We start from the raw sequence: 17,159 nt of genomic DNA on the forward strand, positions 1-17,159 counted from the left end.
TTCCAGTTCACAAAGCTGCAGTTAAAGAACTTAAAACTACCTCTTTATTGTAGGTTTTGCTCATGAGTAGACACTCCAAATCTTAACTGCTTTCACTATAGGCAGAACACTTAAAATTTGGAGTTTTATGCATATAATGATATAACCTGATTACAAGGCATTCCCTTAAAAAACCTCTAAAATTAAGTCCCCTGGGGTACAGAAGCACAACTCTGCCTCCTTATACACAATTTCCCATTAAGGAGGAACAAATTAAGTTAAGCACACTGGGCACATTAGGTTAGTTTTCTCCCAAGCATGGAATTCAGCAATAATATTGCAGTATCAATATTTATCATAGGTTTAAATCACATTTCAGAGAACAAGGTTACTGGACTGAAAGTATTTAATAGATCATTGTAAGGTAACAGCTCTGCCTTCAGGTAGCTTTAAATGAATTTTGTTGCAATGCAGCTTTCATTAAAATTTAACAAGTAACTAATTTTCCAAATACTTGTTTCCAGTAGGTAACAACAGTATTTTATTCAAAAGGATGCTTCCTTTTTTGCTTAACACTCATTTGACACAGTAACCTGTGGATTAGTTGGTAGTATCTGTGACAGTACCTTGGTTACCTGTAGTTAAAACATCCACCCAACTTTGGGAAAACACCAAGTATTTATTACCATAGAAGATAACAGGCTTCAAGAGGTGAACCCTTTTTCTACACTGAGTGAATGCCAGAGGTTTTGAAAAGTATCTTTTTTTTATCCGAGCAACAATATCTTCAGCAACTTTAGAAACAGCTGCTGTATCTGGAATAATTCCACTTCCATTAAGTTTGTGACAGCTCAAAATTCTTGGACTGAACTATTTCTGTGAATGAGAGAGGCCCGCATCTCAGTAACCACACTCGGATTTCTGCAAAACTCACATATCCTGACTGGGCTGTAGCATTAGAAAGCAACAGGCAAAGAAAGGACATACACATGGGGAAAAACCCCTTGGCGATGCAGTTTCCCTCCTATATAAACTCACATGTGGAAAATGTCCACTTACATTTTATTTCAACAACCATGTTGCAAACCGACAGGGAAGTTCTCACCCATAACAAAAGAAGTCAAAAACCAACCCCAAATGCAACCAGCATGTAATAAGAATTTTATTGAATACATTTAGAAAAAAACTAGAGCATGAAGACATGAGATTAATTTCTGCATGTAAGTTTTACGAATGTGCAGAATCAAACAGCCATGCAAAAAGTCATCTCCTCTTCAACTGCAATTCAAGACTCTTATCATGGCAAAATTATTACCGCCCTAAAACAGTGTTCCAGACACATAATTCATTACTTTAAAAAGGATCTCCTTCCTGGACAGAGGTAAAAAAAAAAATTTGTAGCAAATTCTGAAAGAATAATGATTAACAGGTAAAGTATTTAATCAATACTCATGCCATGTTTAGAGAATGCAAGCCAAAAATGCATCATTATGTAGAATAGCTAGATTTTTTTTTCCAAGGCAAAGTTCCTAGTAAAACTAATTCCTAAACTACTGAAATGGTGACTTGATAATGTACATGATCCAGAATACCATCCAATGGAAGATTTTTTTGTCAGGTTGTATCAGTGCCATGTATGAGCTAAGAGTCAGAGTAGCTGAACAGCCCTGTGCTTAAGTGTATTAACATTTAACATAAATTCCAATTCCTCCAAGAAATGTTGTTACAGATACAAGATCGCAGAATTGTTAAGACTGGAAAAACCTCTAAGATCACAACCACCAAGGCAGCACCACCACTATATGTTCATTAAACCATGTCCTTAAGTGCTATATCCATGTTTTTTGAACACATCCAAGGATGTGCAGACTGCACTGCTTCCCTGGGCAGCCTGTTCTAATGCCTGACAACCCTTTCCATGAAAAGCATTTTTCCTAATATCCAATCTAAACTTCCCCTGGCACAACTTGAGGCCGTTTCCTCTCATCCTATCACTTGTTACCTAGGATGTAATGTTAGGGGTACAAAATGTGTTATGTTAGGTAGGAAAATGGGCTTATACACGAGGAAAAAGATTAAGATTCCTGTCATAAACTTGTATACTCATGCAATTTTCCATATTATAAAGGGATTATGAAGGTAAAGTTTTATATGCACCTGGACAGTCAGTTCTGACTTGTGTAACATGCTTGTCTACACGTGTAACACATAAACCCATACTGAAACACACTACAGCTCTTAAACACTTATAAAAATATAGCTAGACTGTATCAACCTAATCAATTTGATAAATACAGCACAACTTTTGAAAACACGAAAAAAGGATAAATTCAACACCAAGTACTCCTGTTCATACTGGTTTGCAATTTAGTGTCATATTAGACAGGTGAAAGACTGTGATCAAAAATCACTTTGCTTACTTGACAAATCTTGCTTTTGGGAAAGTATGATTAGTACACTACAGCTGGCCTCGCCTTCTCTCCACACTTACTAATAAAAGTTACAGCCAAGCCAATATTCCATCAAAGTGTCTGCTACCACCATGCATGTCAAGATGTCATTGCATGAAATACCAGGATCACCATTTTCCTTGGTATGTTGAAGCCTGTTGTGAGCAACTGCTCAAAACACACAAATTCACTGGTGATACAGATCTTGCAGCTTCAGGACAGAGGCAGACATATGGTTATAAAAAACTGCTAAGAATTGCTGCAGTTAAACAGACAGTTTATGGCAGTCTAGGCCATGTGAAGGTTTATCTTTCTATTTTGAAAAGGATCCCAGGCCATAGAAACTATGCTATTATTGTAAAATCAATACCTTCTTGCCTCACCAAAGCTGGTGGGGGTTTTATGGGTTCTTTAATTTGTTTGCTTGCTTTTTTAAACAAGATAAGTTTTAGATGTGGTTTTATTGCCACTGGTAAGGAGAGTCATAACAGAACATCTGAAGTATCTTTAGTTTTGTGCTGAAAGTATAAACAACAGGAGAAGAGCAGGAGGAATGAATAAAAAGCAAAACCAGAATTTGGGACCATGTTTAAAGGAGCTTTCTCCCTCCACTTATGGCCAAGGTGACTCAACTACCAGCAGAATGTAGTTTGGAAGGGTGTAACAAGTAGTTACAGGATCCCAAAGCCTGCAGGAGTCACAGCAGATGGTCCATTCATCCACATTTCTCTCCGTTTAGGGTACTAAGGCAGAATATGACTCATTTCAAAACAGAAATTCTGTTTTCCCAAGGAATTCCATTTTCCACGTAGTTCTTTAAAATGGGTTTTACATTATGTAAACCTACTGCATGTGAGGATGCAAATTAAGTGAAAATTATGTTTTCCACATTTTTAACATATTTAGGATATTTATATATCCATATGGATAGACACATTTGAACTTGCTTGAACTTTATTCTGGCATTTAAGCACTACTAATTTTGCTGTCCAAGTTCAGAGTTCTGCACACACAAACACAGATGGCATGCTAGCAGCTACAGCTATCTAGAATTTTTCATCCACTGATGTTCTCAGTGTCATACTAGTAAGTGCCCCACTTGTTGGTTCAGAACACATCAGAAAACATCTGTTCAATTTTCAGAGGACTGCTTGGCAGGCACACATTTTATAAACTTGTACCCTATCATTCTGCAGTACCTGACATTTTCAATTAAAAAGAAAAAGGAAAAAAAAAAAGGCATTATTAGAGGTTAATACAATCTATTCAGCAGATCTTAGAGCTGGAATTTTTAAAAAGGGCCCAAGGGAGTAAGCAACCATGCTCAAACTAAGTGATCGAGGAAAATGGATCTTGAAAAGAAGGCAGAGAAGCACCAAAACAAATTTTATGTATGTGTGTATATATACATACATGTTACATTTGTATCACACCGGTGTTACTTTCTTGGTGATCAGGGATGGTTTCTTTGGTAATATATTTCCTACTACTTTAAGCATGAAGTAGGACTTCAAGTACTGTTAGAGACAGAAGTCTGAGCTCAAGTCAAATTATACCCATTGGAAAACAGCAAGATTCTTAGAAATCTGTATTTCACTTCAGAATGCCTTTACAACACCCTGTATTTTTCTTGGCACTATTCCAGGTTCGCCAAGGCTAGTAGGTGAGCATCCATCATTTTCACAGTCCACAAGACCTCTTCTTTACATATACAGGATTAGGCACAATTAATAACAGTGTGCATTTTGTGTTACTTTTATAGGAAAACATTTTAATTTCAGCTGCAAGCCAAAATTAAGGAACTATTCCAAGCAGAAAGAAAAAGCAACATTACTGCATGTGTTGCTGCTTGGATAAAAAAAAAAATAAATCTCATCTTTACAACTATCCTGCTTTCAGCCACATACCTTTACTGATGAACTGAAAACAAAACTAAGGTCTTGATTTCTAATTACCTCAAGAGATACAGTATTTTTTTAAGTCTTTTGATTCAAAGGTACAATTACAATTTGAGACAGACATTTTAAAGCATGTTGTTTCTCCTAAGATTTGTCCTGTACATAAATGCAGTTCTTACATTACCATCCTCAGAGTCAAAAGATATACACATCTATGTGGAAATTATTTTACCAAGACACCTACAGTGTGTCCTGGCTTCTCCTACTACACATATCCACCTACTTTGAGAAGAGTCTTGAGATTTTCAGTGTTGTAGAATAGGATAGAATATACATTCTAAAGGCTGTCAAATATATACTTTGGCAATTTTATAATAGTTTGCTGTTTACATACTCTTCACAGCTGAAATGCTAAGTTATCCAGCCATTTCACTGTCCATTTGCTTTTTTATTTAACTATTCAAATAGCAAAAGTAAAGGAGTTAAAAAAAAAAATCCCTTCTTGCCAATTTTTAAAATTTTAACCTGATCTGCTTTGATACATGAAAGACAGCAGGAGTCAGCAAATACTAAAATCCTTGGAATAATACCATTTATTTCATCCCTCCATAGCCAACAGGTATTGAAACAATCCTTCGTTTCAGAACATGGAAGTCTATGAGAGTACAACTTCATATTTCTGTTTATGTAACCTTTTACTCTAGATGTGGAATTGCATGCTAATCAGTTCAAACTCTGATTTTTGTATCTGCATTACCGTATGCTTCCTAACAGTGTTGGATTTAACACGGGCTACTGAATGCATCCAGTCTAAACAGAACAGCTGAAAAACAAAGACACCCACTGTGAACAGAGAGCACATCTACTGGGATAGTCAGTGCATGGCAGGGAAGGTTGCAAGCAAAGGGCAATAGCTGTTTTACTCCAAATTCCCATGGAGACACTGCATCTAGCATAAACATACCCATGGGAGCAAGAGCAGAAATAACTGTTACCCTTTTAAGTTTACACCCCCATTTACTGTGCGTCAAATTTCTTTCTAGAAGGGAACAGATGATCTAGCATTAAAAAAAAAAGAAATCTATACAAAAGTTAAATATTTGATTACAGTAGCAAGTCACCACTTCATCATGGGAAATAACTTGTCTCTTGGAATCGTTATTGATCTGAACCTTCCTGTTTTGGTTGTGTGTTGGATACTGGTAATTCCAGACTTGCCCATAGAAGGGGCTCTGCTTTTCTCATAGTGAGCTCAATCTTTGTAGCAGTCATGTTCACGTAACTCCTCTTTACATCGATCACCTGCAACAGAAAAGGTATTTCATGCTTCAATTCAACAGACTGACAGATATTTGGGAATCAAGTTAGGGAGTTACCCCATCACTAAATTTCAGTAGATGTTTATGTAGATGAAGATCCCTCTGGTATCTTGAGAAGTCAGCTCTTTCCCATTCCCAAGCTATGGAATGCTTATGGCATAAATATGTGCCTATGCATATCTAACATATACATTGGCTAACATACATAAGCATGAGTTTTCTGCAACACCACTACCATGGTGTTGGGACCAGAAAGGACCTTGGAAGGTCACCTTCTGTGCAAAGCAGCATCCATTATGATGTCACACTGGATCTCCTGGGGCATTATATTTGGATTTAAATGTAACTACTCAATGTCATGCAACTGAAATTATTTCAATAAACAGAGTAATGAGGAAAACCAAACCATTTTGAAAGAGAGGAAGCTAAAGGCTTATGTTCTGTTTTCCTTCTGGGATTTTTTGTTTGATTTTTTTTTCTTTTTAATAGAAAAAAAAATTTTATACTTACTCCCCATAACTTAACACTGCGATGAAACTCCTTTTCTCCTTCAAATACAATATGGATATTTATCTTAACAGGAAAAACAACAGAAGATTAGAAAATTTTATCATGTTAATAAAACATTTGACACCTCAAGCATGTTTAAGCAAAATATACCATGTAAGGGCTAGGATCCTACAATGACCAAAGTAATGAAAATGTCCCTCAGAAACAGAAGTGAGTATCTATTTTAACAGATTCTGACTGAGTTGCAGTCAACAGTGGCCACTGGTAGCTTATCAGTTTAGATTAAGAAATCAGAGAAGCATTTTAACACCTGTGTAATATTAGTAGCTGTGAAACAGCACACAATGAAGAATGGTATTAAATTCAATTAAGTCAAATACAATTAAATGATGAATCTATAATTATTCACACATACGGTGATGCAAATCCATCACGCTTGGGTTTTAATTATGGAAGTCAAATTAAAGTTGGTTTTTTTTTTTGGCATACTGTATTGAGGATTTTAAAAAACCCACACATTAAAGTGCAGATGTCCAAACAGAAGGGAGAAAAAAAGATATACATACTTGAACAAATGCAAATGCCAAGAAAAAGCAGTTACTCAAAAAAGAGTCTTATGCTATCTCCACCTTGTAAATAAAGCTGAGCAGATTTTCCTAAGTTCAAGTTGCTGATCTTAAGGTAGAGCCTCACCATTGTGCTATTAGCTTCTACGTAGCTCAGATCAGGGACAGAGTTTTTAGCATACACAGAAATAGTCACTTCTCCTCCAGTCTGGTGCCAATCATGCCTGCATGGAACTACTTTCTTACCCTATATAAGGAAAAAGGTACAGAAAAAAGGTACAAGATTAACAGCATAAACTATTTCTAATAGCCAAATGGCATAACTAATAAAGGACTGTATTTCATCTTCACAGGAGACTCCACTTGCAACTCTTCTTACTAAGTATTTCAGTATCTGCCCCTTAAACAAACTACAACAAAAAAAGTGTTACTTGGTGGATCAACTTCCTTTCCAAGACTACAGTTAGCCAACAGTTTATAGAAAGGAACTGAATGAAGAAAAACAGTGTCATGACTCAAAGAATGCTTCATATTCCTGCAAAAACATTTGTTACCCTCTGTTCTCTGATGCAGAAAAAATAAACTATGAAAAAAGCCCTCAAAAGAAAAACATAAAGCTAAAATAAAAAACCCCTTGTTGGACAGAAGCCCATTATCTCAATACACATACAGTTAATATACACATAGTTTCTTTAAATGTGGGTAAATTCTTTACTCTCTTTTTCTACAGTCTCCTGCTTTAGGCTCACAACTTCAGCTGTTTTTTAATCCCTACTTTCTGCACTTGCAAATAATTCTTGAACAAAAATATAAATCTTCAAAGCAAGCAGCAATTATAAGATTTAAAGGAAGTAAAGGATTTGTGAATTGCTCTAGAATAACTACACTTTTTATCCCTGATGTTTGCAATGTCAAACCCATTTTGCCTCAGCAACAGACAATATACTCATAACAAGAACTTTGTGTTCACCTGTATCCATCCTGTCACCACATAATGTTTTTCAAGTGTTTTGTTCCATTATTATATTCTATAATATTCTTAAAGAATCAAGTATACCTGTACCGCAGACTACTTCACACTCCATTTCTCAGTTTTCCTGCTGTGCACAGTATCCTCCACATTATGTCAGAGGTAGTAATCTGTAATAGCTTAGCTACAGTAATAAGTCAATCAAGCTACAAACTGCATTTCAGTATTCAAAACTGAGAGTGGCCAATTACAGAATGCAATCTTAATGCTACTTACTGCATCCTTTTTAGTCCATACGTGTGTTCCTCTTGTGCAGCCTTCTTGAGCTAAAAATGTATTGAAGTCAGAAGTTTTTCTTTTACAACAGCTCCAATACTTCATCCTTGAAAGTTTGCAAAGTAATTAACAAACAATGTTTAGGACACTATTTACGGTGAACATTTAAGATCTTTCCTTTATGCAACATTACTTTTGCTTTTGTATACCCTCTTCAAGCATTGCCATTTTTGTCTGAAGAGGGAATACAGAATAAATCAAGGTAATATCTACAAAGAAAGCATGAACACACAACAGATTAGTCAAAAAAACCCTGAAGGTAACTAAATACTAACCCTTCACAGAATATAGGTACAAAAATGGAAGTTAGCTGAATACTAACCCTTCATGGAATATAGGTACACCAGAATGGTATATACATACTTCTTCTGTGCTGTGTGGTCCTTCGTATGTCTGGTGGGACAAAGCATTTAAAGTATATTACTGTTACAGGATTTGGAGCAAGGAAAAAACAAAAAAAACCCACAACACAAACCAGAAATACTGACCAAAGTACGACAAAGCTTTTGGGTAAATAATCTAGATCTAATGGCTTGTCCTAGCTTCTCCAAGTAACCATTCAACCTTCATTCACAGAACAAAGCCACTGCTAAGAAGCTGTACTTCGTGTTAGTTCAATGGCACACATCAATGGTGACACCATCTGTGATTATAAAGGTCACTTTAGATCCTCAGAGATATCCGTGTTTAAAATACTCTGAGCATTCAGAGGAAACAATAACTTACCTTGAAAATAAATTAAATTTATCATTCATGAAACACATGAATTCTCAAAAGAAAGTAAAATAAACACTACACAACTTAGCCACTGAATATCAGATTAGTTCTTCCCAACACAAAGACTGCCAAAGTTCTCCTCCCACCAGAGCTTTGATAGGTAATGCAAAATCTGTCAGGTAAAATAGCTATTTAAATCCTAATGTCCCATTTTGCACAACGCAAGGGTGTCAGTGTAACTTTCACTTACAATGACTATGTAATATAATGACTCATTTTGGTGCTGGAAGTGTTAAAACACTGACTTTTTAATTCTTCATTCAGGAAGCATGAACTGATAAGATCAGTAGATGCTTCTGATCTATATACAGATTATCAAGACCAACTCAAGTGTTATCAGTAAGCCACCTCTCACCAATTTTATATTTAATATTTTAAGTTGAAACATGTAAGTAGCATGGATTTGACAAGCTTACTAATTAGAAGTTCATGACAGGTTTAAAAAAAACAATCTTAAGAGTTTCTGCAAACAACTCACATTTGTCCATTCTAAAGCATGTTATCAAATGTGCATTTGTTAAACCCAATGGACTTTGTGCCTTTTCCAAATCTACTTGTAGCACACAAAAACTGCTGTTAAAAACTCACTTAATAGCTGAGCAGCTGGATTTAGAGTACAACTGAACTACTTACTTTTGAACAGCCTGCATTTTTACATGCCGTCCCAATCTTGATTTCATCACTATCTTCCTCTGTAAACAGAATATTACAGAAAATAGAAAATGAATTGTGTAACCTACTGAACACTTTGCTTTTATTAAGAATAAAAATGAGCCAAGGAGGAGATTAGAAAAACCTCCCTCTTCAAGCTTCTATTTTCTGTCTGGCATTGAAATCTGCCAGAGAGGTACAAAGAAACATTCTCAACACTGTATTACCTAAGCATCAAATTCTAGGCTCTGTATCTTTACACATTTTAAGTGGGGTAAATAAAAAAAAGGTAAAGACAATCATTACAATCACAAGGGAAGAGAACAATTGTTCACCTTGTTCAGTTTTGTAGAACTAAGAATGTAAAAGGCTTCAACTGCTGTCTATAAATACACACAAGGAAATAATCTGGGTACCATGGAGAAAGAATAGCTAAATTAGTTTGGCACAAGAACAAAAGAGCATAAAATAGCCAAACCGTAGGTTGAAATTATAAAGTTTCTTAAGGAGCAATGTAGTTCTGGAACCTAATTCCAAATAAAATGTGGGAGGAAAAAAGAGGAAAAACAGATGAGGGAGAACCAACTAGTCTTCAGAGGGATTTCACCAGTTTATGAAGGCTTTATATGATACTGTGTCTGCAGCAATAGGGAGTAAAGTTCATTTCTTGGTAACTCTGTCAGTCACATATTCAGAAATGGATGTTCCCATTACATCCATTCTAACCAGGAAATCTTAGAAAAAACACAGTTCAAATAATGTTAAGGACAATGTACTGCTCCTGACAACTAAGTCTCCATGTTAACCACATTTTAACTGCAATCGAGATTCCCTGGACTGGAAGGTAATTCCCAGATTAAGAACATAATTACATGAAACTATCACTTCAGAAATTACAAGATCACCATTTCATTTATTTGTGTGACAACTAGAATCACACACCTACCTAATCTCCCTGTTTCCTTACCTTTTTTCCCTTCGTTTTCTGATGACAATTTCAGTTTATCGAGAGCTTGTTTCAAGGAAGCTGACACTTTCAGCTGCAAATTTGTCATTGGCTCATCTGGGCTAAAAAAGTCCATGCATTAGTGTCAATTCCATGAAAAACAATTTATAGAAGACAAAGTAGTAACTTGTAATCTTCCTACAAAGCTCTTCCTTTCAAACCTCCCTTCAGCAAACAAACTACATCTGTAAACACTAATCCTTATTGTTTATGAAAAAAGAGACTAGAAACTTAGAAGGCAGTCTTGGCTTTCAACTGGAAATCCTAAACACTCTACAAAAATAAAAAAAAATCAGAGATACAAAATAATCTAAATACAAGCACCCCAGGATTATTTTTATTAGTTTAAACCACTAAACACAGTTACTAGTGGCATTTTAAGCTATGAGGTTATAAACCTAAATTTTTACTTCTTGGGATCTCAGTGCTGAGAGATCCAGTACTTCCTTGTCATAACCAGGATTCTTTTCTCTTATTTTGAAGCTTAAGAAAACATCATCACTGCTACCAAAACTAAGGTCTTCTACATTGTATGAAATGTGCAACATTGAATAACCAAACAAGCTTTAACTTGGCGAACTGACTACAAATTTGGAAAAACTTCAGTTTCATGTACCATACCTTGGCCTTTTAATTGTTTCCAATGGTTTTGGTGCCTGAATTATGTGTTCTTGAAATCTGGGTTTCAGTTCAGCTAGCTCCTTTCGTTCAGAGGTAGTTTTGACTTCTGGTTTAACAGGCTCAGGAGGTTTCTCGCTGTTATGGAGACCCTTTGTACAGCCCTATTGTGGAAAGCATATGTTCATAGATATATATAGATATATGCAGTGTACTTTGTGTGCATTAAAAATTAACAGAAACTGCAACAAGTTTTCTTGACTCATTTCTTCAACTCCATCTTCTCCTTTAGCTCACTCTAAACACTGGTTGCAAAGGAAATCCTACTGCTAAAGTGGAAAATCTCCTAACTTGGATGTAAGTTAAAAGAAAAATGCATACTTTCTGCAGTCAAGCAAAGCAGCAATAAATGTTGACTTTCCTTCTTTATTAGCAAGTAGTTCTATCAAAACCTATTTAGATAATTTTAATCATTAAAGCTTGAAAATGAGACGACTTCAGCATTATATGAAGAAAAATAGAGCATGTAAGAATTAAGACTGTTTCAACAGAAGTAGGCAAATTTAAAATATATAAGTATACATACCATTTAATATTAATCACTATCATTTGATAAGTATAAAAATTGTAAATAATCATGAGTACATACCACAATGCTTAAGAAGTCAGAAAAGTCTGTTGTTCTCCTCTTACAACATGACCAACCCTATAAGCATTTTGGAATAAAAACAACACAGCAATGACTACCAGATTTGACAGCAGCAGAATATTAATTATATTCCTTTAAAAGATGTGGCTCATCAAGATCAGCAAATGTTTTCTTCCTTATTGTGGATATTATTACCATCTGCATTTTTAAAAGCCACAAAACTCTTCTAGCTTGCTCGTACTGCCTTAATCAGAAAAGTTCAGTAAATGTGAGGCAATACTTGCATGACAAGTTAGGTGCCAACTCTGTACAACAGTAAATAGGAACGTTACTTTGTCTCATAAAGTAACATGTAAGCAAAACAAACAAATACTACACCTGAGACCAGGCTCACCTGTGCTCCAACATACAGGCCCTCTTCCAAAAATGATAGAGATTTTTTTTTTTCTTTTCTTGAGCACCACTCAAACCTTCCGATTCCTTATTTCCCACCAACAGAGCTGGATATGTGCATTGCACAGCTATCCAACTACATCAATCAAGAGCACTTTTTACTATATAAACCAGAAATTTAATTTTAGAGCAAATTGCCTTGCCACTGTGAATAATGTATCTTAGATCTCAAAGAATCTTATTAGAGGCAACAGCTTGACTAATGCACCACAGCTTTGAAAGCTTAAGTGGTGCAACACAATGGGTTTTAGGTAGGTGGTTCTAAAATACCCTCAAAATATTAACCATTTCTACGATTGAGGAGACAAATTCACCCTGCCCACCCAGATTATCTAGAACTCATAGCAGGAAGAAAACTGCTCATATGCAATTATGATAAATTTTTAATTAGGCCAAGAGATTGGAGAAAGATAAGGGGGAAAGCAGTACCTGTTTATAAACAGTGCATACATAAGAGAAAGAGGGAGTAAATGTAAGTTTTTGAGCTAACTGTATAATTTCTCTCTTTATAATTATGTAGAAGATTTTTGTACTGTGCTATGAGTACAACTATAATTTTGTACAAAACAAATTGCTATAGTCTAAGCAACTGTACAGTATTTGATCTAAGAGTATTTGTCCCAATTTGCCAGTGGCACACGATGGCCGACTCCAGAGTCAGGTACTGCAATATAAGCAACAGCTCACAGCAAACATACCGCCCAGCACAAATGCAGAAGCTTTCACAAGGCCAAAAGACATCACATTGCTGGGATGAGATGCACTTTGAGTAGAAGCAGCTCCTTAGTATCACGGAAAAAAACCACTCACCCCCCTCAAAGCTCAGCTAAACAGCAGTTTGGTGTTCTAAGAGAAGTCACTCAGGCTACATCTATACTAATAGAGTAGAAAGTGCCAGGCTCCATCTTTGGACACCAGATTTCTGACCACACACAATCAAATTATTAGAATGATTTCCAGTACTATTTTGGCAGTTGTATCTCAATGGATTCCCTGTAAGCACTTTGTAGGCATCCAGGAGATCCTGAAGTAATAAAACAGTTTAGCACAAAACCAAGCATGGGCTGTGCAGTTGGCCTAAGCACTGGAGACCAGTCACAGGTATATTTAATTCATCATTGAAGATGGAGCCCAAGAATCCTGGACAGCTGCATAAGAGGCATGGGTGACCAGTCCCAATTTAACCAACATACTCATTTGGCTGATTAAATGAACGTGACTGTTCTTTACAGCAGACAAATGTCACATACACATTAGTGCCCTGGCCACATTAGACCACAAGCAGCTGCTCTGAATTCCAAGCAGGTTAATTAACTGAAAGAGTATGAAAACCTCTCAACAGCTCCACAGTCCTATTTAGAGGACCTAATTAAACTGCCGAGAGACCTAAAGTCAGCCAACCAACAGGAAATAAGTCATCTAGACTTGCATGGCATTTAGACCATATGAGCAGAGTTTTAAATTTCTTCTTCAGGAATGAGTAACTGAGCTTTTCTAATTTTATGGGGTTGCTCATGATAGGCTAAACATCAGTTTCTGAATACTGAAAGATCTGGAATTAAAAAGAAAAAAGCAGCACACTATTTTACACATATGAAAAAACAGAAAGATAATACTTAAAAGGACAGTTGCATACTTACTTTGAGAGCATCATGAAAGACAGGCACACCTGGATGGTATGTGCATGAATCTAGAAGACAATAATTATTATTAATATTGAGGCATACCAAGAATCTTTATTCATATGATTACAAACCCAGCAAAAATGTCACATTTGCCATTCATGTATGCCATGAGCTGCCCCACTTCCCGAGTGCACATCATTACTCAGAAAAATCCAGACTCCACAGAAGAAGCTCTGTGAGTGCACATATTAAACATAAATAATCAGGACTTTTTTCTTCTTAAGTATTACACAACACAAACTACAAAGAAGGTATCTAAGACAAACTACTACTTCCACGTGGAGCAAGTAAACTTTCTATGGACCATCCCTGGCCTCCATCAATAATCAGGCCTTACTGGTAATTTTGCAGAAGTAAAACGGTGACCCTAAGGCTGAACCTTACAGACAGAAAATACTGGTTTACTGCTTCAAATACATCTATTTGCACCTGATCAGAGCTTTCTATTGAGAAGCATTCTGTTAAAAAATTCTCTTAATGCAAATAACGAGTTCACAATTTTAAGCATAATTAGCTTGGTTTTTTTTTTCAATATCTGTAGTATCCTAGGCCACCTAAGGACTTGAACCCAAAGGTTAGTCTTCCACATGCATAATTTTTACATGTCAATACTATTTATCACTAATTAATTCTGTACAAACACTACACTGAAACACAACCTCCATTAATTAAAGTCTTTATATTCATAGACGTTTATCAACATTACACAGCTGGTCCTTTTTTACTTGTATTCCTTTCACACATAATAGAATTGCTCTGATTATATAACATCTCACTGACATTACTGCATGGGTAGTATTTTACTGATCTGATTCTAAACACTATCTTCTAGCCTTTAAAATAAACACTTAAAATTAAAAGTGACACAAACACATAATAGGAAGCAAAAGAAAAAAGTGATAAATAACTTTATTAGCAATCTGCCTACAGATATTTAATAGGCAAAAACCCAACTCAAATATGGTTGTTTTCTTCTTTTTTATAAACATGTAGATTTTTAGAGAAATCTTGTTTTGTACGACTTGCTTTGATTTTATATTCAGTGCCTAAGTCTAAAACACTAATACAGTCTGAGGGACATCAGTTCCCACCTTAACTCAAACGGCACATATTTTGGGACACTGGTCCTTCAGCAAGACTTACAAATATAGACATAAACCTCTATCAATTTCTTCAGTTTCAGAATGAAAAGCTAATACTGGTAAACCTCACAGCAAAATTAAAAAGAAAAAAAATGGTAATTTTGCATAGAGACCAAGACTTCACTGTTAAATTAATAAAAATATAAGTAGAGGTTATTTTTTTCCAAAAGTATAAAATTATGTCATTAGAAGCATCATGAGAGCAAAAATAAACTCTGTTTGTAGCAAAGATTATTTCTGACTCAGAAGACTTAAATGAATATTTCTAATTCTTCATAAGCATTCATCAGTAGAGAGGTGCTGTTAATAACTGCAACTGTTTTAGAGACCAGAACCATCTCATAATCAATTAACTCAGCGGTGGCTATGCTCCAGCTCACAAGGCAGACACAGAGAAGGGTCTGGTCGTCCATCTGGCCAAGGGCAGTCCTTTTTCCTTGCTCCCTGGAGCCTGCTCTGCAGCAGGTACATCATGGAGCGAATGACAGCCCGCTTGGCTGCTGCCTCCTGAGCGCCCTGCGTGCTCCACGAGGGAAGATACCAGCACAAGGAGCTCTGCAATGGCTCAGCAGAGCCAGAGGGATTTGTCCACTGAGCAGTCTGAGCATTCTCCCTGCTAGAGGACAGCAAAACATCAGCTTGTGTGCGCTCATACTGAGTCCAACAGCTCTTGTCTGACAAGAAGAAGGATCCCATCACACACTAAGTGGGGGAAAACTGGAAAATTAGGATACAAGCAGATAAAGGCATATTCTACTTCTGATTTGTATGAGATCAGATTCCAGACTTTGGTTGCTATCCTACATTTGTCACTGAGAAAAAACAACCCAAAACAAGTTACCTCTCCACTGCTGTTAATAACTTTCGTTCACCAGGAAAGCCAAAGTATTTCAAAGCCATTTTCTCTAACCCTCAGATAATTTTTGGAGACACAAGTACCACAATTTTTCAGGTCTTTGTCGTTGCTTGTTTGGGGCTTTTTTGATGTCAATTTCATAGCGAAACTGATCCTACTGTGTACATACTGCCATCACCTTACTTCTATCATTAAAGCTCAAAGTAGAAATTTGTAGGGGTCACCCAAATGCAAAACCTGGTTCTCTGTAGTGATCTGTGAATAATTACATTTACCTTCAGAACTGCTTAGTCTAGGACACAGGGATTCCACTATATGTTTCAGTCATTTACTGAAACTAATTTCATCATACAAAATTGTTTTCCCTAGCCCAAGCACCACAGAGTTAGCATATGGCCATGCCAACCTGACTTAGTTTACTACAACTTGATCACAAACCATAAAGAAATGATACTTTTATAACGAGTACAGGTCATGAAGTCTTAACAAGAATTTTTTTTTTCTTTTACAATAAATACCCCTATTTGCTTTGCCCTTTGTGGTGGAAGAGATCACTAAATGGAAGCATTCCACAACTGTGCCTGCTTCTCCTGCTACTAATGTTAGCGAGTCCTACTCAACATGCTGCCCACCTCTTTGGAAAGCACTTAGCTCAGAAAAATAAACACATTTTATTGACACGGTTCTAAATCACAGAAAATGCACAGGCTAGAACATGTTAGACTACTTCTAACCCTGGGGGTCACTAAAAATTAAGTTTCTAGAAATTTAACCAACAGAGTTACTTCATGAACGAGGTGAGGGCAAGCCTTCTGAAAACTCAGATCACTCTTCTGCAGCCTCTGCGGGATTGTGAAAACCAAAATGACAGAGCTTTAAAGATGTTTCACCAGGATACCCAGCACACACAAGAGAAGCACTGCAAGCGCTCAAGGCACTTAGCAAAGTAGACGCACGAGTGCCCTTCAGACACATTTAAATACCTGCTGCAAGTCCACACACTTGGACTAAAAAAAAAAAACAAAACACCAAAACAAAACCAAACCAACAAACAATAAAAACAAAACAAAACAAAACCAAACAAAAAAAGCCGCTGGTAACTGCGATGTATGCAACACCCACAGAGGCCCTCAGCAGAGAAACCTACGTTGGCCTTAAGAAGCTTTAGCACACATGACAGCGATGAGCAGCGCCGGGCCAGCCCCGGCTCCACACGCGTGTCCCCGGGGCACCCCGCGGGCTGGGTGACAGCCCCGCAGGGCCGCGCAGCCGGGCGGGACGGGCTCACACCGCC

General features: G+C 36.6%; 1 protein-coding gene across 1 annotated transcript in view; it reads right to left on the bottom strand.

Annotated features, from left to right (window-relative positions):
* Positions 1–1,117: 1,117 nt before the first annotated feature.
* Positions 1,118–17,159, bottom strand: part of CHORDC1 (cysteine and histidine rich domain containing 1) — a 23,571-nt gene continuing 7,529 nt past the window's right edge. Inside the window, exons 2-12 of the mRNA XM_017735848.1 lie at positions 15,479–15,622; positions 13,823–13,916; positions 11,730–11,786; positions 11,084–11,244; positions 10,424–10,524; positions 9,439–9,497; positions 8,351–8,421; positions 7,969–8,074; positions 6,850–6,969; positions 6,157–6,219; positions 1,118–5,629 (exon numbers count right to left, since the gene is read on the bottom strand). Coding sequence (XP_017591337.1) covers positions 5,486–5,629; positions 6,157–6,219; positions 6,850–6,969; positions 7,969–8,074; positions 8,351–8,421; positions 9,439–9,497; positions 10,424–10,524; positions 11,084–11,244; positions 11,730–11,786; positions 13,823–13,916; positions 15,479–15,622 — 1,120 coding nt within the window. The 3' untranslated portion in view covers positions 1,118–5,485. The remainder of the gene's footprint in view (positions 5,630–6,156; positions 6,220–6,849; positions 6,970–7,968; positions 8,075–8,350; positions 8,422–9,438; positions 9,498–10,423; positions 10,525–11,083; positions 11,245–11,729; positions 11,787–13,822; positions 13,917–15,478; positions 15,623–17,159) is intronic.

Source organism: Corvus brachyrhynchos, unplaced genomic scaffold, assembly GCF_000691975.1.
Source record: "Corvus brachyrhynchos isolate BGI_N302 unplaced genomic scaffold, ASM69197v1 scaffold44, whole genome shotgun sequence".
In the NCBI taxonomy this organism is placed as follows: Eukaryota; Metazoa; Chordata; class Aves; order Passeriformes; family Corvidae; genus Corvus; species Corvus brachyrhynchos.